At 46.1% G+C, this 26,482-nt stretch overlaps 3 protein-coding genes across 5 annotated transcripts; 2 read left to right on the top strand and 1 right to left on the bottom strand.

The window, feature by feature from the left end:
- The first annotated feature begins 87 nt into the window (after positions 1–87).
- On the top strand, positions 88–17,238 carry zfyve26 (zinc finger, FYVE domain containing 26). Of its 2 annotated transcripts, none has more exons than XM_053844975.1 (43): positions 88–204; positions 683–966; positions 1,041–1,116; positions 1,388–1,474; positions 1,606–1,743; positions 2,294–2,633; positions 2,697–2,821; positions 2,940–3,104; positions 3,174–3,262; positions 3,391–3,539; positions 3,609–3,803; positions 3,930–4,496; positions 4,570–4,734; positions 4,792–4,937; positions 5,014–5,254; positions 5,330–5,593; positions 5,674–5,793; positions 6,083–6,253; positions 6,325–6,558; positions 6,634–6,739; positions 7,043–7,854; positions 8,273–8,466; positions 8,798–8,902; positions 8,976–9,098; positions 9,330–9,506; positions 9,606–9,855; positions 10,097–10,195; positions 10,421–10,608; positions 10,684–10,820; positions 11,010–11,038; positions 11,114–11,250; positions 11,523–11,743; positions 11,923–12,070; positions 12,300–12,509; positions 13,109–13,324; positions 13,642–13,839; positions 14,357–14,437; positions 14,505–14,632; positions 14,713–14,848; positions 14,984–15,043; positions 15,099–15,281; positions 15,347–15,397; positions 15,475–17,238. In XM_053844975.1, exons 2-43 carry the CDS (start codon positions 776–778, stop codon positions 15,670–15,672), a joined length of 7,650 nt encoding a protein of 2,549 aa, XP_053700950.1. In that variant the 5' UTR covers positions 88–204; positions 683–775; the 3' UTR covers positions 15,673–17,238. The 2 variants fall into 2 exon arrangements, with proteins under 2 accessions (XP_053700950.1, XP_053700949.1); XM_053844974.1 differs by having other exon boundaries at positions 3,388–3,539.
- Positions 17,239–18,736: 1,498 nt separating this feature from the next.
- Positions 18,737–22,521, bottom strand: rdh12 (retinol dehydrogenase 12). 2 transcript variants are annotated; one of them, XM_053844976.1, is made up of 7 exons: positions 22,381–22,476; positions 21,462–21,604; positions 21,220–21,375; positions 21,050–21,154; positions 20,774–20,983; positions 20,506–20,695; positions 18,737–19,459 (listed from the first exon to the last, which is right to left on the bottom strand). In XM_053844976.1, exons 1-7 carry the CDS (start codon positions 22,452–22,454, stop codon positions 19,357–19,359), a joined length of 981 nt encoding a protein of 326 aa, XP_053700951.1. In that variant the 5' UTR covers positions 22,455–22,476; the 3' UTR covers positions 18,737–19,356. The 2 variants fall into 2 exon arrangements, with proteins under 2 accessions (XP_053700951.1, XP_053700952.1); XM_053844977.1 differs by having other exon boundaries at positions 18,738–19,459; positions 21,462–21,580; positions 22,381–22,521.
- Positions 22,522–23,087: 566 nt separating this feature from the next.
- Positions 23,088–26,453, top strand: vti1b (vesicle transport through interaction with t-SNAREs 1B). Its single transcript, XM_053844828.1, has 6 exons — positions 23,088–23,305; positions 23,545–23,603; positions 23,671–23,871; positions 24,462–24,635; positions 24,709–24,770; positions 25,508–26,453. Exons 1-6 carry the CDS (start codon positions 23,209–23,211, stop codon positions 25,602–25,604), a joined length of 690 nt encoding a protein of 229 aa, XP_053700803.1. The 5' UTR covers positions 23,088–23,208; the 3' UTR covers positions 25,605–26,453.
- Positions 26,454–26,482: the final 29 nt, after the last annotated feature.

Raw genomic sequence — 26,482 nt, 5'->3', positions numbered from 1 at the left:
TATTGAAATGATGAATCTTCGTGTTTGTGCTCTCAGAAATGCTTCACGTCAAATTTGTTCCATGTGTCGCCATCGAGCGCTATGGAATCAGCTGAGTGGTCACATGACCACGCAGCCACTCTCCGAGCCGCCTAGCATAACAGGTCAGGGGCAGCGCGGGCGCCTGGCAGATACGTGGGCTTAAAAACCCCGCACTAACAATGGGTAAGTAGTCACTGACGTCTGTCACAGGTTTTGTGCAAAATAAGGCACTTGGTTCTTTGTTACCGAGGACTAAAATTAATGTAATATAAAGTGAGAAGAGTAGAAGCTAATGCTAACACTATGAGGCAAGGGAGCTGTCAATTGTTGTTGTTGACTTAACGCAGCTTCCATTTATTGTTGTGCGTTCCATTGTCTGTAATATAAAGGAAAATATTGTACTTAATAAACTTAATAAATATACTGTTGCAGACTTGTATAGTCCAACTTGTTTAACAAACTTAAAATAGTAGTATCGTTCATGCCACTTTAGTATTCATCGACCGAGGTTTTCAATTCATCATCATAACGTCCTATGTTACTTGTCTAATTCCGTCCAAAACATTTATATTAATTTATTAAAATTAGAATCATAATTGAGCTTGAAAATATGTATCCTTGCCCCTGTAAGGTTGTGTTAGACCTTTGCTATGTTTTCTAGGTGCAGACGTCTCAAGCCGACTTCTGAGAGCAACTGAGAGTGGCAAAGTGTTCAGTGTGCTGTGACCGTTCAGCCAAGACCTATCCTGCGACTATGCATCCGTTCGGCTGCGAGGCAGAGACCTCGCTGCAAGACTTGTTTGAGTACTTCAAGAGTTGCTTGCATCATGGCGAGTGGGAGCTGGCTGGGGCTTGTGTGCCGCAGCTGGTCGACTCCAGAGGGAGAATCTCAGACCAACTGAAGGACATTATAAAAGCCATCGTCTGCCATCCTTATGATTTACAGTGAGTCGATCTCTGACACTTGGATAACATTGATAAATGCCTGAATGAACAGACGAAATTATATATTCTTTTAGATGGGAGTCTCTGGGCAGCGCGCACAAGCTCGCCTGGTTTTGGCTTAATCTCTTGGACAAATGGACTGATGAAAAGGTAACTTCACTATCTGCTTATCTTTTTTTTTGACAGATGTTGCTGTCATTTCATTAATTGAATTATATGCTCAGTTTTGTTGATGGAATGGAGCATGTGAAACGCACAATTGCTGGGCCTGAAGTTGGTTATTCAGAAAGATAATTGATCCACATGTTCTCCTTGAAGTAAACCGTCCTTTTTACGACTTTGTGGCCCTCTTGACTGGCCTCATTTTACTTTTATGTTGAGGCAGTCTCAGTGCAGATTTAAACTTCTCACTGTTTCACAGCTTTCTCCAGACATCAGGCGAGAGCTGGAGTTCCTGCTGCTGTTGGAGGATCTTGAGTCAGAGGGGATTTCAGAAACTATCCTCAAGGTTTGTGTTCTTTGAAATGTAAATTCAAAGCACTTTAATTCTAAGTTAGAGTAAGATTTTTTTTTTATATGAACATGTCGTGCCATGCTGCGAGGGAAAATGCAGAAGTGAAATAAACTATTTCTCACCAGGAGTTGCACAAAGCCTTTCTCAACACAGCGGTTGCGGACGCAGCGAGGACTGCAAGCTTTGCTGTCGTGTCCTGCCTCCAAACTTTGCTGGAGAAGAAAAAGGCCCGACTGGCTCACTCACTCACACATTTCCTGCAGGTGAGATAATTCATGCACTCACTTGTAGTATGGTATCTCAGTTGAGGAGTCTCAGTTGTTCAAAATGAAATATTGGAGCATTTCGATCGTAAAGCTGAATCTGACTTGTAAATTAAAATGTTAAAATTTTCATTCAATATTCTATATTACATTTTTTTTGCTCTGTTTTGTTTACCATCTTAGTGGATTAAATAAAGAAAACTGGACCTCCATTTTTTTACTTGCTATGAAAGACTTCTCTGTGCTGAAAATGAGGTTATTTTGTTTAATATTGAATTAAGCGCCATGCATTCCCTAAGTGACGTCCAAATGTAATTCAAATTGTCTTGTATCTTTCTTGTATCTATTGTATTTTTAAACACCTCTTTTGGTAATTGTCCCACAGGATTTAGGTCTCTAGTTGACTGAGGATCCATAAGTCTCTAAACATGTTTATTATTTTTAGTCATTATTTTAGTAAGTTAGTTATTGTATAAATGTATACCTTAAGAGTTATAGATATATTAAACTTTTTTAAATATATAAAATACAGTCCTTTTGTCTTCCACAGAAGACATCGTGCGCAGACGACCACCGTCTGCAACAGTCCTTCATCCAACACTTAATGAAGAAACTGGGGAAGCCAGAGCGAAGACCTGAGAGAGTGGAGGAGTGGGTGGAGGAGATTTACGCCGTGTTGGCTGTGATGCCCTTGACGTCCCATGCAGATGGGGGTCAGTTTGAAGCACTCTGTGAGACGCTGTGGGCAGCCCGAGATGGACCACTGAAGGAGGAGAGGGTCCTGAGTTCACTGCTGCGCCCTCACTCTGACTCTCTGGTATCTTCATACTGCTCAACTGCTCTGCGGTTGCAGAGAGATCTTCTTCTGAGAAGTGCACCTGATACACATGGTAAAAAGGGTCTGCAATTATTTTGAACAATATTGAACAATATTGGTCTTGTCTGTTCTTCAGTTCACCTGCCTGAGGCGGAGAAGCTGACCCTCAGTTTATGTTGCCATAAGGACCGCCAGACTGTTTGGAAGACCATCTACTTTGAGTGCCTTAATAGTGGGAAACACTTTCTGGAACAAGTATTGGTGAGTCAAGTCCGATGTCTTCATCTCCAGATGGAAAACTGAGGCCCTTTAATTCAGATTTAAAAAGCGGGAAATGTTGCTAAATTGAATAAACTAATGAGACTTGAACTTCTTATAGATTACAGCACTAGACCTGGTTAAGCATGAGGAGTTTTCTCAGCTGAAAGACTTGCTGCAGTTGGAGTTCCAGCCTTTGTCTCGCCTGCTGCTGTTGCTGGGATGGACCCAGTGCCGTAGTTTGAGCTCAGCTCAAACGCTCCTCAGCTATCTACACCATGAGCAGGTCTCATTCACTCACATTCCCAAGTTCATCCATAGAGCTCACCAAGACGCCGGCGAACAATCTTTTCAGGTTTCGGCCAGTGACTCGGTGCTGCAAGAGTTTGCCAACCTTCTGTCTTCTCAGCTTGGAATTCTTGAGTGGTGCAAGAACAACAATCCGTAAGCATCTTTTGAACAAAGTGTTTGCTCGTCTTATATCTCGTCGTGGTATCCTCCTCATTCTCAGCTCATATAGTCATGAAAAAAATCTCTCATTTGTTTTTGTTTTTGTTTCATTCGTGCAGCAGGATTTCCACTGAGGCCTTGCTGGCGCAGCTCCACACCCTTGACAATCATTCAGCCCTCTACATACTGCATGTCCTGACTCCGCTGGCTCAGTTCGAAGAGCGGAGGATACTGGATCTCCTGCAGCAGCTGCCAAACTTTGCAAGGGCCGGTGAGCGCGTGTCCCTCTGTGCTGCCAATGCTGACTCAGTAATCGATCTCCTCTCGTATCTTGTTGCAGAGGACACTGAAGCCATTTGCACTCCAAGTGTGCAGAAGAACATCATTCTGTTTCAGGGATTTTGTGCCATGAAATATGCCGTTTACGCTCTTTGTGTAAATGCACATAAATACTCCAACTGTGCGGAATGTGGTTCCCATCAAGAGCAGCTGATAGCAGAACTGGACCAAATCCAAGCCTCAACTTCCCCTGACGGTTTGTTTTTCACTTTTAAATGTGTAAAAATCTTTACTAGTATCTATGGATTTAGATGAAGGGTTGTTCACGTTTCTGCTGGGTTACTCTCGGTCATGCCGTGATGACTCGTGTCTCGTCTTCCAGACTGCCACTTGCAGTTCCAGCACTACCTGTCCGAATGCCAGCTCTATTTGGAGGCCGTTCCTGCCATGTTCCGCTTGGAGCTCCTTGAGAACATCTTCTCCCTCCTCTTCCTCTCCAGCTCTGACTTTGCGCTACAAATTCCAAAGGACACAAACTTGAACGAAAACAATGAAGGACGAGACAGAAATGAAGCTGCTGCAGACACAAATGAGGGTGCCATGAAAGGGAGCCAAACTGAACGACCCGGTTCCCCAGCTTCACTGCACCCTTCCTACCTGGATCTCAACCACTTTGTTCATGGCTGTAAGGGGTTCCTGGTTGATGTCAAAGCGATGGAGGGGTTTCTGAAGCTGCTGAAAGAAGGGTTGGAGGGTATGAGTGTGGTGGCTCCGCAGGACGGGCAGGAGTCCGGACGAGCCTTTCAGAGGGAAGCAGAGGTAGCTGAGAGCCTCGGTTGCTCAGTGACAGCACAAACCTTTGGTGCTCGACTGCAGAGGTTGTCCAAACGAAACGCGGAGGCTCAGTGGAGGTTGCAGGTCATCACCCGGAACCAGGACAATAACAATAGTAAGACGCTTTTTTATTTTAAAGAAGTCAAATGAGATGTTTATTGTTGCTGGAGTGATTAACTTTCTTTCAGGTTCTGAGCATCCCTTCCAGATGTCCTCGCTGGGCATTACCAGCAAGGTTGTAAAACACAGCAAGAGCTCCACTTTGAAGAGAAGAAAGAAGCAAGGCAGAAGTTCCACAGAAAGACGCTCTTCGGTGGAAAAGCAGAATGTAGAAGTCAGCACAAGTACTTCAGGTACGCAGCCGCAATCCTGTTAAATCAGGATTCCTTCAAGTGTCTCGCTGTTGTTAGATGGAGGAACAGCTGGAAGCTCTGGAGAGCAAGAGGTTTGCCGCTGTGGTGGTCCTCACAGCTGGTTGGTCCCGGCTATGTTGTCTCCTCCCGAGTCCCTTCTCATCTCCTGCATCCGTCGGGGCAACTTCATGGAGGCACATCAGGTATTTAGACTGCAAAATCTTGAGTCTGAAACTTGTTTCATCCCTGCGCTCTGACCCTTTTTGATTCCCTCCCCAGGTTTCTTTGGTGTTCGATTTGGAGACTTCTGCGAGCTCTGGGGAGCTGGTCTTCATGGAACGCTACAAGGACGTCCTGGTGGATCTAGGCAAGGTGGAGCAGAAAATGGAGAGCCAGTCGATGTCTTCGTCGTCCTCTTCGTCAGAGGGCCTCGGCTCTGCGGCTGCCCCAACAGGGAGGAGTCGGCTTGGCAGCAGTGGACGCTCCACCCTGCAGGCAATTGGCAGTGCCGCAGCTGCCGGTAATTAAAACTACTGCACATGCACTGCTGCTTTTTTAGTTATTTTATTTATTTTTCATTTTTATTTTTTGGTAGGTGTGGCTTTTTACTCTATCTCCGACATTGCTGACCGGCTGCTCAGCACCCCGACCTGCCCGATGCCCTCGCTGGAAGAAAGATATTGGATCAACAGGTTTTCCTCTGAGCCGTCAGGCCTCCTCTACAGACTGCTGGAGGAGCTGAGCCCGGCAGCCATGGCTACCTTTGACTTGGCCTGCTGTCACTGCCAGCTTTGGAAGACGTCGCGGCAAATGCTGGACACCACGGAGCGACGCCTCAACAGCAGCCTCGAAACTCGAGGTGAGAAGAGATGCTGGGTTCTTGCTGGATCAAGTCATTCTATTAGGACGAACTGGTGGGGAAATAATTGTCTTCTCTAGGTTTAAAGGTGTCCCAGAGAGCCTCTTGCTCTGAGGGCATCTGTGGCTTTCCAATGGTTTTGCAGCAGATCAGCAAGATCCTCAATCACTGTGCGACCAATAAGAACTCTGGCAAAACAGGTAAGGATCCTCACAAACCAGTTGAGACCAAATGAAACTAGATATTATCTGACTGTCCTGTATTAGTTGGTGAATGACCATATCTGGCCCACAAGCCTCATGCATTGATGCTTGGACCCAAATACATAGACAGTTGTGCACATTTACACACAAACATTTGTAAGCAGACAGCTGTGCACGCTGGCAGGTAAACAATCATCAAACATGTATTCTGTATTCAAAGTGGCTGGTTCTTGAAAGTATTTTCAGCTCTGTCCCCTACCTGGAAGTGATAGTCTGTTGTTGGCAGATGCGGCCAGTGAAGAGCAAGTGGTTTCCAGCCCATTTGGTTGCTGCCTCCAGGAAGTGCTCCTCTGTTGCCACCCAACCCTGAGTGAAGAATGCATCGCCGGCCGACTCGGCCTCACTCAGCGCCTGGAGAACGTCCTGCATGTTCTCAGTACTGCCACAGATGGAGTCGGTCAGATAGCTCAATATTCCGTCCGTATTCTGAGCCTCTTCAGATGTTGACGTGTCTATGTGATGTTCCAGACGGCAACCTGGGAAGCTCTCTCCTGCAGATTCTGGAAGAGCAGGCCTCACTGAAGGCTTCGGAGTTGGATGCCCACCCTGTGCGGTCCAACATGAAGCAATTGCTTCGCACTTTAGACCAACTCTGCCCCTTTGAGCCTGAGGGTGACCTGAACAGACCTGACTTTGTGCGTAGTTTTCTGGACTACGTCAACACATTAGCGTCCGTGCTTGTGCGCTGCCTAAGAACCGAAGGTCTGATGCTAACACGAACTCCTGTTGTATTCTGTTGCCTTAGTTAACTGTGATTTCTTTTGTGTGTTGGTCTAGACCAGAGTTGCCAGGCCAAACTAGGAAATCCTCTGCTGGTGTTGCTCCAGGCTCCTTCTCAGCTTCTCTCTTACGTGCTGTTTGAAAGACAGGTGTCCCCAGACAGGTAAGAGAGCAGCCAGTTTTGTTCATCGCATGTCAATAAAAACGTAAAATAAGCTTAATTCCTCTCATGTAAACACAGATAAATAGGTTGGCAAAACACCAAAACAATTTCAGCTATTTGATAAATTGCTGTGTGATCAAACTGGGACAAGCTTTTAACATCAATGATAACTGTTGACTTGGTGGTGAAAGTTGATCTGCACAGTATAATGCAGATGGTTCCTCTATAACTAAGAGTGGTTTGAGGCCATCTATCAGTCGTATGATGTGTTTCTTCTCTGTGTCCCGGTGTGTGTGGCTCTAGGGTGCTGTCGCTGCTGCAGCAGGAGGGTCTTCATTTAAGTGTCCAAAAGGTGATCGTCCAGCGATGCTGCGAGAGTCTGCCAGTGTGGGTGTTGGGTCCCTGTGATGAAAGAGATGCCAAAAAAGATGAAGAAGTGTTCAGCATGTCCAGTTTGTCCGCCCTGCTGCAGCAGCACGCTCAGGAACACACTCTGACTCTGGGGTTGAATGAGGCTCCGTCGGATGTCAGTTCTCAGTCTGAAGCTTCGGAGGAGGAAAACTCTGCTGCGTCCGTCAACAACTCTGCTGCACCCACCCCATCGTCCTCCTCTTTTCTCCTCACTCCTTCTGCACTGACCTTCCTCAAATCCCGTTCTCCACTCATGGCCACTCTGGCCTGTTTAAGTGCCTCCAAAGGGGAAACAACACGGACTCAGCCGTCCGGATGGTCGGGATACTTCCGGAGTGGACGTAAGGAGGTCGTCCTGGATGGAGAGCAAATTTCTCGCGAGGCTGATAATCTCCTGAAAGACTTTCCTATCCTCCGAACGTACTTGCACACCATGGTGGAGCCAGTTCTGGGTTCCTCTACCAATGATGGAGAAGAAGGTTCATCTGGACTCGGGGCTCTGCTGTGCGGGAAACCACTCGTCAGTCTACTTCTGTCCGGGCCTCAGGAGGACGTCGCTCAGGCCGTGGCTAGAGACGCCTTCCAACAGGCCCTCACCTCCAAAGACCTGAGTCGCGCGCTGAGACTGCTGGAGCTGTATGGACAACACTTCAGCCAGGAGGGGGCGCTCAGAGACCAACTGCTGGCCTGCGCTGCGCTGCAGGGTGAGACATGTTAGTGAAGGCAAAACACAGGCGGTCGTGGGAATGACGCCACATTCACTCACAGTAAACAAAGTTGTTATTCTACCTAACACATCGATTAATTAATTATTAACATGATAATGATCACATTTTTGCCCATGTTGGCAAAAATGTGATCAGAGAACGAACTGAAAGACAAGAACAAGATCATTTAGAACCATGTGCCCCAGCTGTCCTTGAGTTATTGCTAGATTTTATTATCAATTGCTCTGCAGCTTCACAGATATAGTGTCGCACACATTATTCATTTAACATTTTCTTTAGCCACCCATCATCGTTGGCCAGGTTGCTTTAGTGCTCATTGTAAACAATGTGTGTTCCCCACACTCTGTCCAGTTCTGATATTGTTTTGTTTTTATTCATTGAATTGCCTCCTCAGGTGAGGACATCAGTCAGTTGTTCCGAGTGCAGGATCCAAACCTGCGAGCGCGCGTTGCCCTGCAGTCTCTTGAGAACTGGCCTCTGCCTGCCTGCCTGGAGCTGTTGGAGTTCTGCCTCATCGACACGAACACAGACGCTGCCGTAAAATCAGATTTGGAGCTCAAAAAGAAGGAACTTGACATTTATTGCCTGGTAATTAAAACTTTGATGACAGTCTCTTATTATACACCCAGTATTTTTGCATGACTTTATTAATAATAATTAGAGGTGGAAAAAAATCCTCCTCCAATAGTATGATAAGGCAAGCAGACATTCTCAGACAGGTCCTTGATGATTTGTGGTGCTTCCAGACGTGGAAATTGCAAGAGTGAGCGTGACCATGTCAAGTGTTTGTAGGCCTTCTGGGACAATAGCACAAACAAGTAGCATCTCCTTTAAGCGCCATGATTGTCTTTTCTCCTGAATTTGTTTTTGCTTCGGATTCTCTCAATTTGCTGTTGGCGCTTTTCTCCTTTTCCTGAAGATGTTGAATTTACACCCGCCGTTGCCGTGGACAACCTGGCAGGAGTTACGGGCCAAGTCCAAAACCAACTCTGAATCAATACTGTCCATGATGCTGGAGGCGAAGGTACTAACCACTCATCTTCATAAGAGTTTGTTTGCGGTGACCTCATTTTCCAAGTTTTGTGCTGGTGTTGCAGGAGTTTGAACTTTGCATGCAGTGGGTGGAGCTGTACCCCGTCTCTGACCAGTCGAGGCTGCAGCTTCAGACGCAGCATTTGCTTTACCTGCTTGAAAAGGGCCAAACTGATGAGGCCTTTCAGGTGCGATTACTCACTGAAGATGTTCCTTTAAAAACTAATGGTAGAGGTTTATTTGACCTTTACTTGTTGTTGGGCTCTTGGTGGACTGAGAAGTCCAGTAGCTTCAAATCACAATAGGATTTTAAATGTTTTATTGAGCAAGTTAGATTGAATTTACCAAATGGTCCCTCCCCCGAAATGCTTTATATTCTCTATCTATTTATCTGAAATCTCTTTCATGTCTGTGTTCAGTTACTTGAGGGTCTTTCTGATTTTGTCATTGGCCTGGACATCTGTGAGCGCGCTCTGGATCGCCTTCCCGGATTGGCTGCCTGTCATTTTTTGGCCGACTACCTCACAATGCATTTCCAGAGGCAGGTTTCTCCTGCTCGCCGGCGGCACATTCATGCCCTTCATCTGGGATCCAAGGTTTGTTGAGTTCAACACATCAGAAATGAAATCTCACTTGCACACACTTCTATGTAGTTGATGTTTGCTCCCCCCTCCCGAACCCTGCCACGCACACAGGTGCTGCTAACACTGCCCCCTGCAGCCAGACAGGACTACTTCTCTCTGCTGTCAGAGCCACTACTAATGCTGGAGCAGCTGCTGATGAACCTGAAGGTGGAGTGGGCTGATCTGGCAGTGTGCACTCTGCGAGCTCACCTGGCGGGTCAGCAAGCGGGCTTCGGGGCCGACGACATCGATAAGCTGCTGTCTGACTATGCCTGCAAGGCACTTGACTTCTCCTGCGCCCCCAGAGAGCGAACACGATCTGGTCAGTTATTTTTTACTGCTACTGAAATATTATTGTGCCTGGTTGCTGGTTGCTGATCGGTTTGTCCACTCGTGTCCTTTGTTGGTCAATGTTATTGAAGGCAGTAATGTTTGCTTGGCAAAAATATCATGACTTTATATTCAAGACTCTCATGTTCTAGTGCCTCAAGCTAGCCAAAGTTACAGTCTTGATGTATTACTGTGTTCATGTACTTAACTCAATCATGTTTGGTTCTATTTAGACTCGGTCATCAGCCTCCAGGACGCCTTGCTGCAGTGCCCTGCTCAGGACAGCGTCTCCCTGTCCTCCAGTCGAGTGGAGTCTCAGCCAAACTCTGCCAGTAAGTTTTGTTTTTCTCTTGCAGGATTGCCTGATAGTGTTCTTCTTTTGTAATTGAATTGGGGAATAAAAATGGCACCAACTCAAGGCAGCCCTGATAGGAAACTGTGTATCAGTCAACCACTTGATGACCCATTTCCAAGCTAGCAATCGTTCAATGGTGCAATGTGCTGATAATCAAATTTCATATTGAAGAACTTATTTTTTTACATGTGCTCACCTACAGCCAGCACGCCCACACACAGCATCTCCTCCAACAGCACGGACAAAGACAAAGATCGGAGCTCAGGAGGCAGAAAACGTCGCTCTCCTCCCAAATTCCAGCCGCCAGACCTACCTCCGCCCCGTAAAGACTGGGTCCCTGACGCCCAGCGGCGCGTTTGCATGATCTGTCAGCGTGAGCGGTTCACCATGGTGAGCGTTGGGAAGGAAACAATAAGACAGACTGACCTTTATTTATTGACAAGAGTCTTGTCTCCAATGTTTCAGTTTAACAGAAGACATCACTGTCGCCGATGTGGCCGCCTCGTCTGTCAAGCTTGCTCCGAGCACAAAATGCCAGTGGAGGGTTGCCCCGGAGAGGATGTCAGAGTGTGTGACCAGTGTTACGCCTACTTCCACCCAGAGTAAGTCAGGCGATTTAAATCATTGTTTACCAGGAAGTGCAAATTTGTTCCCACTCGGTTTGACCTCGAGCACAAAGCTTTGAAGTGTGATTTAACACAGTAAGTCTGGTATGAAGAACTGTAGCGCAATGTTCTGTACAGTGACCCTAAAAGCATCCTGTCACACTTGTTTCTGCTCTTTGTTTCCAGCTCGGATGATGATCTAGAGCCAGCTGAGGGTGAGCACAGTCGTACACATCACTCGCTCTCATCACCTCATTTGACTTATTATCTGGTTCCTGTCATTGACACAGTTGCAGGGAGTCCTTTGGCATCAGATGAGTCTCTTGATGGGATGTTGCACCTTCCTGAAGTTGTTCAACGGCAGATCCACCTGAGCACAAATCGAGCCGAGAACCAGCAGCTGCGCAGCGAGTTCTACTACGAGCAGGTATGGACTTCAACATGCTTTATGTTTGCTACACTTTCAGTGACCAAGTGGCTTTTCACAGATAAAAAATGAAACTCTTTCTACTCACTAGTCTGATGATTCTCTCTGTGTCTTGGGTTGAACCAATTCTGCATGAGGACATTTATAAAACTGAAACTAAAGTAACACTAAATGACTCGTGCCTAATTATATTTAACTTAGAGACACAGGTTATTGACTGTTATTCGCTTCTTCTCTGTTTACTGATCCTGAATCTTGACTTCAATGTCCAGGCCCCGAGTGCGCACCTGTGTGTCGCCATCTTATCGCTTCATAGTGACCTCACGGCCTGCGGTCACCAGCTCATTGACCACTGCCGCGCCCTCTCTCGTAAGCTGACCAACCCAGAGGTGGACGCCTGCCTTCTCACCGACATCATGCGACAGTTGTTGTTCAGCGCCAAGCTGATGTTTGTCAAGGTGGGCCGCAACCAGGATCTGGCCCTGTGTGACAGGTAGTGGACAACACCAACCAGTTGTGATGCATCTGGCAAACCTGATTCACCCTTTATCTCCAAATGTTTTAATATCCGTTCAGGCTTTTGTTGAACCTCAGTACTTTAAAATATGTTGAGAATATGCTGAGTTTGGCGCTGAAGCTTACACGTGGCTCCACTGTTTTAATTCTCCACAGTTACATCAGTAAAGTCGACGTGCTTAACATTCTGGTCTCGGCAAACTACAAGTACATTCCATCCCTGGACGACATCGTGGAGACGGCAGCCGTCACTCGCCTGAGAAATCAGCTCCTGGAGGCCGAGTATTACCAGCTGGCAGTGGAGGTGAGGCTCCATCAGGAAGTCGTGTTGGTGTGAGGGCAGCTGTGACATGATGAACGCTTGCTTGTCCTTCTTATCTGAACTGCTGAGTCAAAAGTGGCTTTAGCACTATTCCTGTCTCAGTTTTCTATCACTGGGTGGGGACCTTCGGGTCCCTGCGCTTTGTTTGTGATGATATATGTTATATAAGAAATCATATTTGAATTTGTCTCTGACTTTATTTGTCCTCAAGGTTTCTACCAAAAGTGCTCTGGACCCTGGCGGTGTTTGGCACGCGTGGGGAATGGCCGCTCTGAAAGCTGGTGACCTGTCAGGGGCTCGGGAGAAGTTTGCCCGCTGCCTTAAGGCCCCAGTGGACCGGAATCAGCTCAACTACGGCCCCTCGCTGCTGCAGGAGATCGTCAAGCATCTGGAGACCACCGCTCGGCCAAGTCGGACCTCAGTAAGACTTTGAGCCTCAGTATTGATGTTGACTCACTGGAAAAAACCATAACTGATATTTACGTTTGAAGGCCATTTCTTCTACAATTAAGGGAGGTATGAGATTGCTGGTCCATTTACTGTAGTTAATTTGTGATTAATGGCTTTGAAAAAGCTGCAGATTAAATAGATAAATAATACATGTGCAGTAAAATGTGCTATTTTTTCAGTGATTGGAACAAGTTAAATTGGACACAGGTGTAAAGTTTGAGCATTAACTCACTAGTAAGCAACACCCGGACAGATAAAATGTGCTGCCTTCCTGTAAGTTTGTTCTTTTTATTGAATTTATTTTAAGTGCACATATTTGTGCACTTGTGCAACCCTTCAAACCTTCCCTTGCCCTCTGGCGTCAGCTTGGTTTTCCTGGCACTTGTGGAATCTGTTGCTCTTTACTGGAGAGGAAGCCGGCATGTTCCAGCACAGGAGGTTTGGTTTCAGATTACTGCCAGCTTTGTTCACACCGGCAGCTATTACATAACATTTCTTTGAAGGTCGTAACAATTTTCACAGTATTTTTAAATATTGAATGTCTTCTGAACTGCCTTTCTGTACTTGCAGAGCCACAGCGATGACATCTTGGCGTCTCTGTGCGAGTTGGAAGAGGCTCTGAATGATGGCGGCCAGATGCTAAAAGCAGACAGGCCAACTCTGAACAGCACATCTCACCAAGAGTGTCTCTACTACTTGAACACTTATGGCACGCACCTGTCGCTGGTCAGCTTCTACATGCGCCACGACTGCATGAAAGAAGCTCTGACTTATCTCCTCAACAAGGCAAGACAAACTCCAAATAAAACCATCACATGCCTGACACGGCGACGGTTATGTAAACCCTCGGCTGTAGCCAGCATTCTTGTGGAGAGATAGTTTCTCCTCCATCAAGGTTGTGTCATTTTAAGCGCATTTTGAGCTTATAACGTCAACAAAATCAGCACATCTAATAGAAAAATCAATGTATAGATTAACACAAATCTTGTTGGTCAAAGTTTTGACTTGGATATTAGACAACTTCCAATAGTAAAATTAAATTGTTGAGTTGGCTCCTATCTTTACTCAACTGTAAATATAAATGCATTGACCTTTCTGCTCAGAACTGTCCAGATGACGTGTTTCTGGAGGGTGTGCTGCAGCCCAGTCTGGAACGTGGATGTCTGGGGATGCTGCAGGGGACACTGGAGAAACTGGACCCCAGTTTGGAAACCTGCAGCCGCTACCTCATCGCCTCCTGCCAGTTCCTGCAGCGGCGCGGATACTTCCACACGCTGTACCAGCTCCAGCAGTTCATGATGGTGAGACTCTTTATCAGTTTTGTTTGTTTATGTTCCTTGTTTATTATCTCCTCAATGTAAAATGATCAAAGCAGTGTTTAGTATTCGGGCGAAGCTGCTAACGCTACATGGCCTTTGAACATTTCTTGAGGACAGACTTCCTTCCGTGGTCTTTGCCATGGTCCTTTGTGTCTGATATCTATCTATATATATATATATATATATATATATATATATATATATATATATATATATATATATATATATATACCTTACAAAAAAGTCACTGTGAAATTATGTTCTTTATGATCATGAGTTTCGATAACTGCAGGTGTTTGAAAATGGAAGTTCTAATTTGCCAAAATATTATGGAAATTGCAGCGTAATTTGGTGACAAACAGTAAAACTGAGGTAATGTGTTTTAGTTAGTTTTCTGCTGGTGTTTGAAATGACATTGGATCCTGATCTAATATGGAAAAATCCTTCCTCAGTGAATATTTTCACATCAATTCTTATGTTTGTTTATGATGTAATGCAGGATCACGTGCGCGCCGCTATGACCTGCATACGCTTCTTCACTCATGGAGCCTCCTCATACCAGCAGTTGGGAGAGCAGCAGGTACTTCCATCACACTTCTTTAGCGTCTCCACTGAAACCTACAGTAATGCTTTGTTGTTCCCTCCAGCGCTGGTTGGTCCGAGCCAAAGAGCACCTGAGGACGTACCTGCAGGAGCAACAAGGTCGAGGTGCCGGAAAGAAGAAGACTCCCGTCACCACGTTTAGAAAGATGATGTCCTCAAATGACGTGTCCAGGTTCGCCCACTTCTCTTCACCCTCAGACCTTGCTGCTTCTTTTATCGATGCCGCCTAAAGTGCCCCACTGATGTCGGTAGGCACATGAACACCATAGAGCTCCAGCTGGAGGTGACGCGCTTCCTCCATCGCTGTGAGGCGCCCGCCACGCCAGGGTCAGGTTCGCCCCCAACTCTGTTCGGAGCAAGCCCCATGAAGGTGGAGGTGGCCTGCAAGGTGAGCAGCAGCTCCAATTATCCGTCAGGTCGTACCACAAATCCCATAATGCACTGCAACAGCAAACATTTGCATGATAATACTGGAGCAAATTTGTATTCCTGATGTGACCTCTGGTCACTGTGTCTGTTGCAGGTGATGCTGGGAGGGAAGAACATCGAGGAAGGATTTGGCATTGCATACAGAGTAGTCCAGGTCTGGTTCATCTTGGTTTGCTAAAAAATAGGTCCCTGAGTTTGTCTGCGTGCAGGTCTTCCAGCTGGATGCGCGGGTGGTGTACGAGCGCGTGGGCCAGAAGCTGATCCGTGAGAAACAGTACGGGTCGGTGCGCCAGCTGCTGAAGTGTGTCGGGGAATCGGGGACCGCCACCAAAAACGACTGCGACGCCCTTATCCTCAGCTGCGTCTCAGTCGCTGACAAAGGAGCGGCGGACGTGAGTGGCGTCGATGTTGAAGATGTGACTGAGGAATGGCGTCTTAATGTTGACATTTTTCTTAGGCCAAAGAGGTGGAGGGTCTCATCTTGGAGACGAAGAACACGGAGAACAAGGTAACACAACGCCGACTCCTCCTCGCTCATCTTTAGAGAGTTGAATGATCCGTGCTGAGTCAAAGTTCAATTTTCAGATCAAGGCGTACCTGCTGTGTGGGAAGCTGCGGCCTGCCTACCTGCTGGCTGTGAAACTGGAGCCCCGACGAGCCGGACCGTTAGTCCACGACGTTCTGGTGGCGGCAGAGGAAGCAAAAGACTCTGTGATGCAGAACATTTGTCGCCAGTGGTTAAGCGAACATCCCGTCTCACAGCAGCGCCACAGTAACAGGTGAAGGCGAGCACACTCACTGCCGAGGCTAAAGTCAGGTCACATCTTGGAGGTTGCCTCATAATAATGCAGGGCGTTTGCTGACATGGTTTGACATGTTTGTAATCGATTAGATCACGAAGAAAATATACGTAATGGTTCAAATTCAGGAGAAACTCTTCACTCTCGTATGTACAAATGAGGCTAACATAAGTGTGAGTTCTGCGGGGAGCATGCCGCATCATCACAGCCAGGCTACATTACAGTGGCTACTCTCAAACCTGGGTCAATGCTCGACTTGAAATCAATTGTTTGGGTTCCGTAATGCCGGCAAAATGATCAGCGGTGATGGAGGGGTTGGATTTTCAATCCACTTCCTCAATAATTGACTCTGAGTTACACAACCGTCTGTGACACACATCATTCCTCAAGCTCGTGACTGTTACCTCAGACCTCATCTGAGGGAACAATGTTACCAAACTGGCTAAACATTTTTCAGATATGGCTGCTTTATGTGATCCCGCGACTCCTTCCTACCTCAGTTACAAAGGGAGAGGCTTCTCGCTGACCAAACAGACTGATCCTCATTCTCCATTTCTTGTGTATTGTCTCCTCAATGTCAAGTGATCAAAGCAGTATTTGGTAAGGCTACATGGCCTTTGAACATTTCTAGAGGACAAACTTTTTTTGCCGTGGTCCTTTGCGTCTGATACAGATAGAAAACAATGTTGATTTGAAGTAAATATACAGAGTTTATGAACAGAAGTCATTTTTAAGACCATCCTCCTGTCTAGTCGGTTGAAATGGTAAAAACCAAAATAGAAAATGTGAAAAATACAGAATTAATTCCTTGAAGTAAACTTTATTTTCACCCAGACACAAAAAGTCACTGTGAAATTATGCACTTTATAATATAATAATAATAATATAACGTTTCAATAACTGCAGGTGTTGAAAATGGAAGGTCTCCTCAGCCAAAATATTATTGAAATTACAGCATAATTTGGTGACAGACGCTGAGGTCATGGTGTTTAAAATGACATTGGATCCTGAGTTAATATAAAAATTGATGTGAAAATATTCGTTGAAGAAGGATTTTTATTTGTTATCAAAAGGGACTTATTGATCAGTGTTTATTTTCCCCACTGGTCACATGCTGTTAAGCCCAGAGCCACTATACGTCGACAGTTTTGTCAGTGCCACTTCGTCGTCTCGATATAAAGAAGGGATTTTCCCATGGTGTTGTGCGCACCTGTGCTGTTGCTATGGTGATTGTTGTGTGGATGTGTTGACGGTGTTTCCACTTCATCTGTCCTCGAACAGCTGCACAGAAAAAAACTGACGTAATTTGTGGAATTTTGAATGAAAAAGTAGGTAGTTTCCGTCTTGTCAGATGCAGCACATGAGGCTTTCCGCTCGCCATCCTGTTCCTGACGCCGACTGTTGATCACTGCCGCACTTTATCCAGCTCAGTCAAATCTTTTGTGATTTTGATGTCTGTAAAAATAATAACCTGATTGACGCAGAATTGTTTAAAATGCCATTGATGTCAGCGACACTCGGGAAATGAGTTGACTTAATAAAATGTTCATGTTGTGTAACACGTGTTTTCAGTGAAAACTTGCAACTGTGGCACAAAAGTGAGAAGAATTTCTGAGTGAAGAGCGAGACTTTAGTGCAGTTTGTACCTGACTTGAAGGGCAAGGACCCAATCTGAGAGTCTGAGGCACTTATGGGCTCCAAGACAAACAATTTTAGGGGCCACAAACAGGCTCAGAGCTTTGAGTCATGAAACCAGGAGCAAGACTTGTGTCAAGACTGAGCTACTATAGGCTTTGTTGAGACTCGGAATTTACTGCTTCAAGAATGAGCCACTCAAGAGCTTCAGTGTGGACAAATAACCCTTGAACCCCTTTTCTTTTTGAGGCACACCTGAGTCAAGTGGCGAGACTCAAGACAAGTCGGAATCATGACCATGGTTGTCAAGGTTCTGCAGCTGCTAAGTTTAGAAGAAGCAGCCTCTGCTGACTCACAAACCGTTGGCTTCTGCTGGAAATACACGTCCCGTGTATCACCGCGCGTGAGAATGACTACCAAGAAACCAACAAATTTTTTTATTCCCTGACAGAAGAGTCTAATACAGACACAGAATTCTGTGTCTAATACATACTATTAGACACAGCGACTGCAAAGGCCAAGTCAGGTGCCGGTTGACCGGTTTGTCGCTCAACCGGCAGTCGCCCGGTTGAGCGACAAAAAAAAAAAAAGGTCTTGACCCTTTCATACACCAAAGTTCTCCACGTGGGCTCTCATCTGATTGGTCCTCACGCCAGTGCTGGTCACTGGCTGCCTCGTAACCATGGCAACGATCATATGACATGCTCCCCTACTTCGGACCCAGGTGGCTCTTATCGAGACCAGCCCTGGAGAAGATGGTACTTTCCAGCCTCCTCCGTCTGATCTTGAACCCGCCAACAAGTTACATGTCTGCTCAGGCCTCCAGGGTCTGCTTCAATCCCGCCATTGTACTCCAACTGTAACTTCACTCTTTCTCACGCACACTCAACCACACTCTCATCCCGTGCTTCCTCACTCATTCAGCCTTCCTCCGTCCGCCTACCTTCTATATTAGTAGCACAAGCACTTCCAACAATATTAATGTTGTATAATAAATGCACAATTCCCACTACTTCTCTCACAAAGATCCTGGATCCAGCTGCTCTAATGTCTATGTGTGTGGAAATACCTCGGGAAGAGGGCGATAAGAAAGCACTTCCCTCCAGAGATTACAGCTCAACAAACATGGGACCCCACGCTCTACTGGTCATTGACTTCCCTGTGGCTACAAGAGGGCATGATCTGAAGAGATGGAAGTCCTTCACAGCGTCATGGATGGGGTGGAGCAGCTGATCGTGACTGAGAGAGTTGGTAGGTCATCATCGTGTTCTCTGGGGAAGTTGAAATAACTACTAACTTGTTGTTCATCTTTCTCCATGGTAACAGGATAGCTCGACGCAACAACCCAAATGTGCCTCTTCTGACTTTAAAAACAAAACCACGCTGAGGCGTGTAGGAATAACTGACTTTATTTACATCAAATGTAAACATTCAACTCCTAACACGGACGTTTTGTGTAGTAAAGGCATTTTGCACTCATAGAAAACACTTGGCAACTTCCCTCCTGAAATGCTGACGGCGCGAGTGATGATGCGGCGAGGCAGGTAGACTGAGGACTTGAAGTAGAAAACTGTCAGAAGCTTTATTACAATTATCACAAAAAAAGGTGACTCGTTGATCTTCTGTCGACCTGGAAACACCGTTTTTAAAGGCAATATCTATAGAACCTGCATTATATGTTCCGAGTATGAGAGAAATGGCGATAAGAATGATGCTGGTCATTTACCCTGAATTGACCTTCACAGTTTCCTACAGCAGACGATACATCCAGTCCATATTTTTTGCCTACACTGGTTTCACATTGTGTCACAAAAATATAAAGCTAGAAACAATTTGTGATTACATCATACAGATAAGAGGTTTTCATTGAGCACCAAAATACTCAACTACTAGCTATACTTGACTCATCGATGAGCGGCTTCACATTTCTTAAAACGGACCGTCCGAGGCTCTCGAACGGCGGGGATCAACTTCGGTTAAATGAAACGAGAACCAAGAGAAGGATGAAGTGATTCGAAGCTTAAAAAGGGATTCAGTCCCACTCGATGCCGAGCAGCTCGCAGCTGACGTCCCACAGTCGCCTCGCTGTTTCCTCGCTCCGGCCCTGAGGGGCCACGAAGGCGGGGGTGCAGTCGCTGGAACAGAGCGAAGCAAAATGAGCATTACGTTCGGGGTCATGGCTGTGCCTCTGTCGCAGCGAGAGCGCGTGATTTGGGAATTATCTCGCAGAAGAGACGCTTCAGGCTGAAGCTAGACGCAGCACATCGCAAAATATAGCTAAACAATCGCTTCATTTCATATTCCATGGAGAACTCATGGCCCGAAACAGAGGATCACATCATCTGTTTTGGGGGAAGGGATGAGGACGGTTATCTGTATACACCTGTCCTGAATATTAATGTTCTGTTGATGGAAATTTGACCCTTGACCTCCCTTATTAATCTTTCTGAGGTGCAGGTGGAGGGGTTCATGTATGTCAGGATCTTGTTCCTGAGTGAATGATGCAGCGTACGATTGACAGATAAGGGAGCGTCTTCTGTCCGGAGGTATGTTCCAACTCCAATCTGGTCATCAGCTTTTTGTAGTGACCAAGAAACAACTATGAATATGGACGTCTGAGTTTTCACTCCACCGTTAGCATGTTAGCAACTAGCCTACATGCGATGCAGAGTCACGATGTCGAACAGCAAAGTGTCGTGTGAGGAATGTGACGCGTTTGATACGTCGCAGCGTCAGAGCGTTTCAATTGGAAGTTAAAAAAATCGTAATTGTAGCAATAGTTTACAGTGGCATTTTTCTCTCCAGTCTGTCATTCTGACTTTCCATGACCCGTACCAAGCAGATTGACATACTTTTTTAGCACGACTTTAGAGGGGAAAGTCATTTTAGTAAGCTGGAAACAAACTTTAGTTGTGAGTAGTAGTGTCGCCAAGTCGCATGTGGTGTGGAGTTTGGTCAATAGGGGGCGATGCTGAGTATTCATGCTGCTCCTCTGCATCAAAAAAGATGCAGCTCAAACATCTAGTTTCTTTGGTGCCTCCCAGGTGAGGGGGTTCAAGCATACCTAAAAGACTTTGGTATTTCTCCGGGGGGGGAGCTCAAGAGGCTCACTCGCTCTGGCAACCGCAGATGGGAAAGGCAGACAGACAAAGAAGAAGGGGGAAGAGGATGAGGTAGTTACCTGAAGTGTTTCCCAGAGATGGAGTGCAGCTCCTCCGCCACAGCGCAGTAGATACTCGTCTGTGCTCCTTCCCTGGGAGTTTTTAGGAACATGGAGAAGACGGCGAAGAGGATGGCCATGAGGGTCGAATGTCTGGTCAGGTCAGAGTTGACTGTGCCAGGATGGAGCGAGTTCACCGTCACGTTGGTGCCTGTCGGGACAAGGGGCCTTCAGGTGAATCTAATTCGGCTTGTCTGAAGGAATAAATGTGTGTTGGAAGGTCGGGAACCTTTGAGCCGTCGAGCCAGCTCTCTGGCGAACAGCACGTTGGCTAGCTTGCTCTGGCAGTACGCCAGCCCGCTGTTGTAGCTGCCCTGGCTGTGGAGGTCATGGAAGCGGATCCAGCCGAAGTTGTGAGCGAGCGAGGACACCACCACGATCCTGGCGGGGGCGCTGCGCTCCAGTAGCCCGATCAGAAGGGACGTCAACAAAAAGTGACCTGCCAGGAGCCGGGAAACCATCAGAACAAGATCACCCTCTGGCGCCGCCGCTGGCGGGGTCTCACCTAAGTGGTTGACTCCTATGTGCATCTCAAACCCATCGGTGGTTTTGGTGTACGGGCACATCATCACGCCGGCGTTGTTGATGAGGATATGGAGCTCTGTGAACTCTGCACGAGAAACACAGCAGGGGAGTAACAATGACTCGGCTCTGGGTTGGTGACCGTCGACGCACCTCTCAGGAATCTCTGAGCGAACGATCGTATGGAGCAAGTGTCCGCTAGATCAAGTTCCCGGACTTCCACTCTGGCCTTGTGGTACGCCGCCCGGATACTGGCCGCCGCCTCCTCGCCTTTTTCTACGTCTCGGCAGGCCATTACTACCCGGGCACCTGCCACCACACAAACATCACAGGTCAGTCACCAGGGCGGGTCTTCCTCCGACCAGACGTTGTACACTGAAAATCCAGTGACTCACCTCGTATCGCTAGGTCCAGCGCGGTCTCCTTCCCGATGCCGGTGTTGGCTCCGGTGATGAGCACCGTCTTCCCATCCAGGCGAGTTGTGGACTTGCACTGTCCCCCAGCTGCATACCGTCTGTTCACCAGTGAAACAAAGTAACTGCATACAATTACTATAGTACTGTCACATCAACAGGACTGGACTGTAAATCACTTCAAGATGCTCTGACAGTATTCAATAGCTGCCTGTGCTCGCACTTTAATAATCCATGACGCTGGGTTGAACACATCACATGGTAACTCATGAATAATTTGCCCCAAACTCCAACTGAGATTTGAACCCATGAGCTTCTTGGTGTGACGGAAAAGCCTCCAGTCGGGTGCAGAGTCACAGCAGCTCTGAATATCGAATGTACTTTCATTATTTTATCAACCTCTTACATGGGGTCTTCAGCAAGCTGGAGTCTCTTTTGGATGACAGGAGTTCAACACCAAGGTAGTTGCTATGGTTACAACTGGCACACAAAGACAGCGGGAACCTATTATTTATACTCGACATATGGATCTGTGAGCTTAATAATTGACACAGAAACTTGGCCGATTCAAAGTTCTGGGTCGTACGAGCGACACCCGTGAGGAGCGCCAGCCAATAGCGAGGTGAGAACTCTGCATGTAAATATAACTCCGCCTACGCGAGACCTCCTGATAGGCCCCAGCTACTCCAACTCCATCAGTCTACCTCATTGATTTTCTGCACACAATCCTCGCTTATTACACAGGGAATAACACAAGTAACACCGCACAGCTGTTCTTCTGTCCAACACGAATATCACCGTTGTGATCACTGCAGCCAATAGAATGTCCTGTCAGGCAGACAGACAGCAGCATCTGCTCCTCAGAGATGTGAGATTATCATGGCAGATTGATATCACTTACCGGATATTTGGAGCGAATAAAATCACCAGTATCGTCGCTGCTACGACCACCGCGATCATGAACAATAATAGCATGATAAGAGATGAGCTGCGCGTCCAGTCCTGCAGCTGGATGGATGCTTCTGCTCTGGAGGCAGAACAGCTGATGTCAAAGCCGAGGCGAGGAGGCGGCGCAAGGAGTCATGGGATTGTAGTCTTCGTGAAAGAGCGTTCGGAGGTTATTTAAAAAAAAAAAAAAAAAATATATATATATATATATATATATATATATATATATATGTGTGTGTGTGTGTGTGTGTGTGTGTGTAAAAAATCTAATTGCATGTTAACGGGGAGCTAATGGGTTCACGGCGCTACTGTTTTACGGAGAACGGCAGTAGTTTTTCGGTTTATTGCTGTTGTTATTTGGAATCACATTGATACACCGATTGAATTTAGAATTATGTGTATATGAACGTGTGACTGCGGAAAGCGTAGCGTCATTGAACTACATTTCCCAGAAAACACCAGTGGCGTCTGTCCACAGCGCCTGAAAGTCGTCAATGTTATTTTTTTGTGTCTGTTTTTAACCACCTTTTCAAAATGCTTCTAAATTTAGATTTATACCCTCCATTGTTAAGCGCACTTATTTTATTTTTTTAAGACGCATTTATTATTGTTATTATTTTTTGTGCGATCACGAGGTCCATCATGCGGAAGTGATTGAGATTTTAGGCGGAACAAGACACCACCAACCAAAGGAAGTTTGGGTTTTAAAGAAGCAATATTTTAGTTTTTAACGGCCACATAACACCATACGGTTCGGACAGAAACGAGATTTAAGCACACTATGTCGTCGGAAGAGTTCGAGAAATTGCACGAAATGTTCGGTGGTTTGTATGACGAGCTGAAGCTGATACCGGGAAAAGCGCTCAGCTGTCACGGAGGTAAACACAGCTTTCTAGTCTTGTTACTTCATTAACCTCGTCCATGTAAAAAGTGTTGCGTCTTTTCCAATCGCACGTCTGACTGTATGATCATGTTCTGGATTCAGATACACACATTTTTTTCAGAAAAAACACAAGTTTCAGTAGCGTTAATTGCTTGAATTCCATGGACACTTCTGTGACTTCCTGCTTTACCTGAAGGAAGACTGTATCTTAACCTTCATTCTTCACTGCTGCAGAGGACAGAAAAAAGCTGGTGAGGACATTTGATGAGCGACATGGCGAGGCAGAGGAAGTGGTGAGTTCTCTTTGTTTGGTGTTGCCTTGTTTATTCCGTGGACTATTTCTTCCGTTTCTGAACGCAGTTACAAGGCATGGAGGATGAGCTGCGGTTCGCGCCTGCGTCATACAGAAGCGCCATGAGCACCAAGGTGCGTCTGTATCGCAGAGATCTCAGCAAATTGCATCGAGAAATGAAAAACTTGGCCCCAGTTTCTGCCTCTTTCTCCCACCGACCAATGGAAGGAAGCCATCATGGCATCTATGCAGCAGAAAACCAACAAAGTGTAAGTATTCTCACCCAGTTCCAATTTCTCCAAATTATATAATGGTTGTATTTGTCTGATTCCCTTCATTTTCTCCTTATCTTAGTAGTTTTGGCAAATTTTAGAGTTTACATTTTTTAAGATTTTGAGCATCGTTTTAAAATCAATTCTCTCATTAGTCTCTTGTCTTTTTAGAAGATCTTTATGAAGAACTACAATAAAAGGAAGTAAAACCTAGAATGCTTAGGTGAAGTCACTCAGAATCTTTCATAATGTGCTGTGCGTTATGCTAGTCTGTCCCACTAAAATGCAGCTGTAACTTTTATTTTTATAAGGTTAGCTAGGAGTCGAGATGGGCCATGATGTTTGCTGATGATATAGTGATTTGTACTGAACGTAAAGAGGGGATGGAGGGGAACCTTGAGTGGAGGATGAATGTCAGTGCAAATAATTGTGAGTGAATATGTGTGAGTGACTAAAAGACAGAGATTAAAAGAGGTGAAGGCAGGGTGGGAAAGACTGCCGGGTGGGATTTACTTTATGAAAGAAGAGAGGGAAAGTTTAAATGTCAGTAATGAGACGCAGCGTGATATTTTTTCCCTTGTGTCCAGACGCACTTACAGTCGCAGAGAGCTCTGCTACTCCAGGGCACAGACTCCTTGAACAGCGCCAGCGAGAGTATCGCACGAAGTCAGCGCATCGCAGTGGAGACCGAGCAAATTGGTACCGATATCATTGAGGAGCTGGGAGGACAGAGGGAGCAGCTGGACCGCGCCAGGAACAGAGTGAGTTTTAGGTCTCAAGAATCTGGACGCTCCGTAACTGGATGTTTTTCTGACTCCTCCATTCCTCCTGCAGTTGGTGAACACTGGAGAGAACCTCAGCCGGAGTCGTAAAATCCTGCGCGCTATGTCAAGAAGGTTAGTAGCCTGTAAGAGTGTAACATTTGTGGGTGGGTCATTTAAGATCATAGATTTTAATTGGAATTTATTTATTTATTCATGCCTAAGAGCAAAACTGTACTGCCTGTCTGCTTGAATTACTAGATGCATTTCATTTAAACCTTCAGGTTTAAAAACTAACAAAGAAGTGATCTTATTTTGTTGGTGGCTAAAACAGGCAGAAACCAGCATGAAATCGAATCAGTTTCATGATAAATCAACTTAAATGTGTCTATGTTTTAAAGGCAATTCACTTCTGGTGCGCAGCGTCTTCTTTGTGCTTCTGTGTGTCTGTTATAGAAGCACTGTGTCGCTACTGCCGCCTGTTGTCCGATTAAGCTCAGTGCTCTCTGAATATTATGAATTATTCATATGTATCATAGGGATATGTTTGTGTGGAGACACCCGTAATTGAGGACATCTAGCGGACATTCCCACTGGGGCGTGGGTGTCTACACACAAAGATTTTAGTCAAAGCAAACCACTGGATGTGCTCCTGCTGCCTGTCGGAATTGTTTTGTCTACTGTGAGGGAGGAAATCTGTGGGTCGATGCAGCCGCTCATGACAAGGATTTTGATGGTCTGAAAGAGGGGATGTGTGGTCTGTCATAATATATATATAATATAATATTTCGTGACTTTAAGTATCAGAAATGGAGTTGAATTGTGAAAGCATAAAAACAGTCCATCTGTAACCAGACTTCTCCGACTCACAGGCTCATGACGAACAAGCTGCTGCTGGCCATCATCATCATAATGGAGTTGGCTATTCTGGGCGCCGTGGTTTACCTCAAATTCTTCTGGAAAAAATAAACAGCTGGATCTGACACCCCCCCGACCCTCATCTATCGAACTTTTGAGCTCTGATGCTCCTCAGCTTTGAAGGTACAAGTGAAGGAGAGAACTCTGCCGCACAAGTCCGTGGACGACGACGAGGACGTGGCATGTTTTCGAACGTCTGTGCAAACATCAGAGTCTGTCAGCACATTATAATTCATACTCATGTGATCATTTTTGTATTGGGCGCGTCCCTGTCGGGGCGGGCAGTGAATGTAAACTGAGGCAATAGTTTGATCACCTGTGAAGGGAGACACGCTCCAGGTGACAGATGGACAGAAGCCAAACAGGCCAAAGATAAAACCAAAACATCGGTCAATGGTCAAATTACGTCTGCCGCTTTGGAATCCAGTGTCAAATAAACACTGATAAGGTTTGTTTTTCACACTGCCTTTTTTTCCCCGCTTCCCGGTGTCGGGCCAAGGACATGAAGCGTATCTGTTATTGATAAAGACAGGTGATATTGGCCAAGTATTTCTTCATTGGTTGTTGGAGCCTCCTTGTTTCCCATTTAGAGTGTGAAGCGCTTTCAATAGAGGGATGGTGTGGCTTGCTGCAGAGGCTGAGTGAATGCTAAGAGGGAGAGCTGGGCACTTTGCTGCCTGACTGACCAAAAGGAGCTTTTCTTTTGGGTGATTTTACTGATGAGTGTCAGATTTATACGTCCTGAGAGTCACTGAGACAAAGCTTGTTGACTCAGCCCCCAGTAATGAAGGGCCTGTTTCAGAGCTGTGGTACCCAAAGGAAACCCCAAAACCCAGCTGTCTTTTAATTCCACCTTTGTTTCCCACTCATTTGTAACTCTTTTCTACACACAGTGATGGAATTAAACCAGTAACTTCCACGTCAGTGGG

Source organism: Synchiropus splendidus, chromosome 16 (assembly GCF_027744825.2).
Source record: "Synchiropus splendidus isolate RoL2022-P1 chromosome 16, RoL_Sspl_1.0, whole genome shotgun sequence".
Taxonomy (NCBI): Eukaryota; Metazoa; Chordata; class Actinopteri; order Syngnathiformes; family Callionymidae; genus Synchiropus; species Synchiropus splendidus.
The sequence above is the reverse complement of the archived record's forward strand: the minus strand, read 5'-3'. Positions and strand labels throughout refer to the sequence as shown.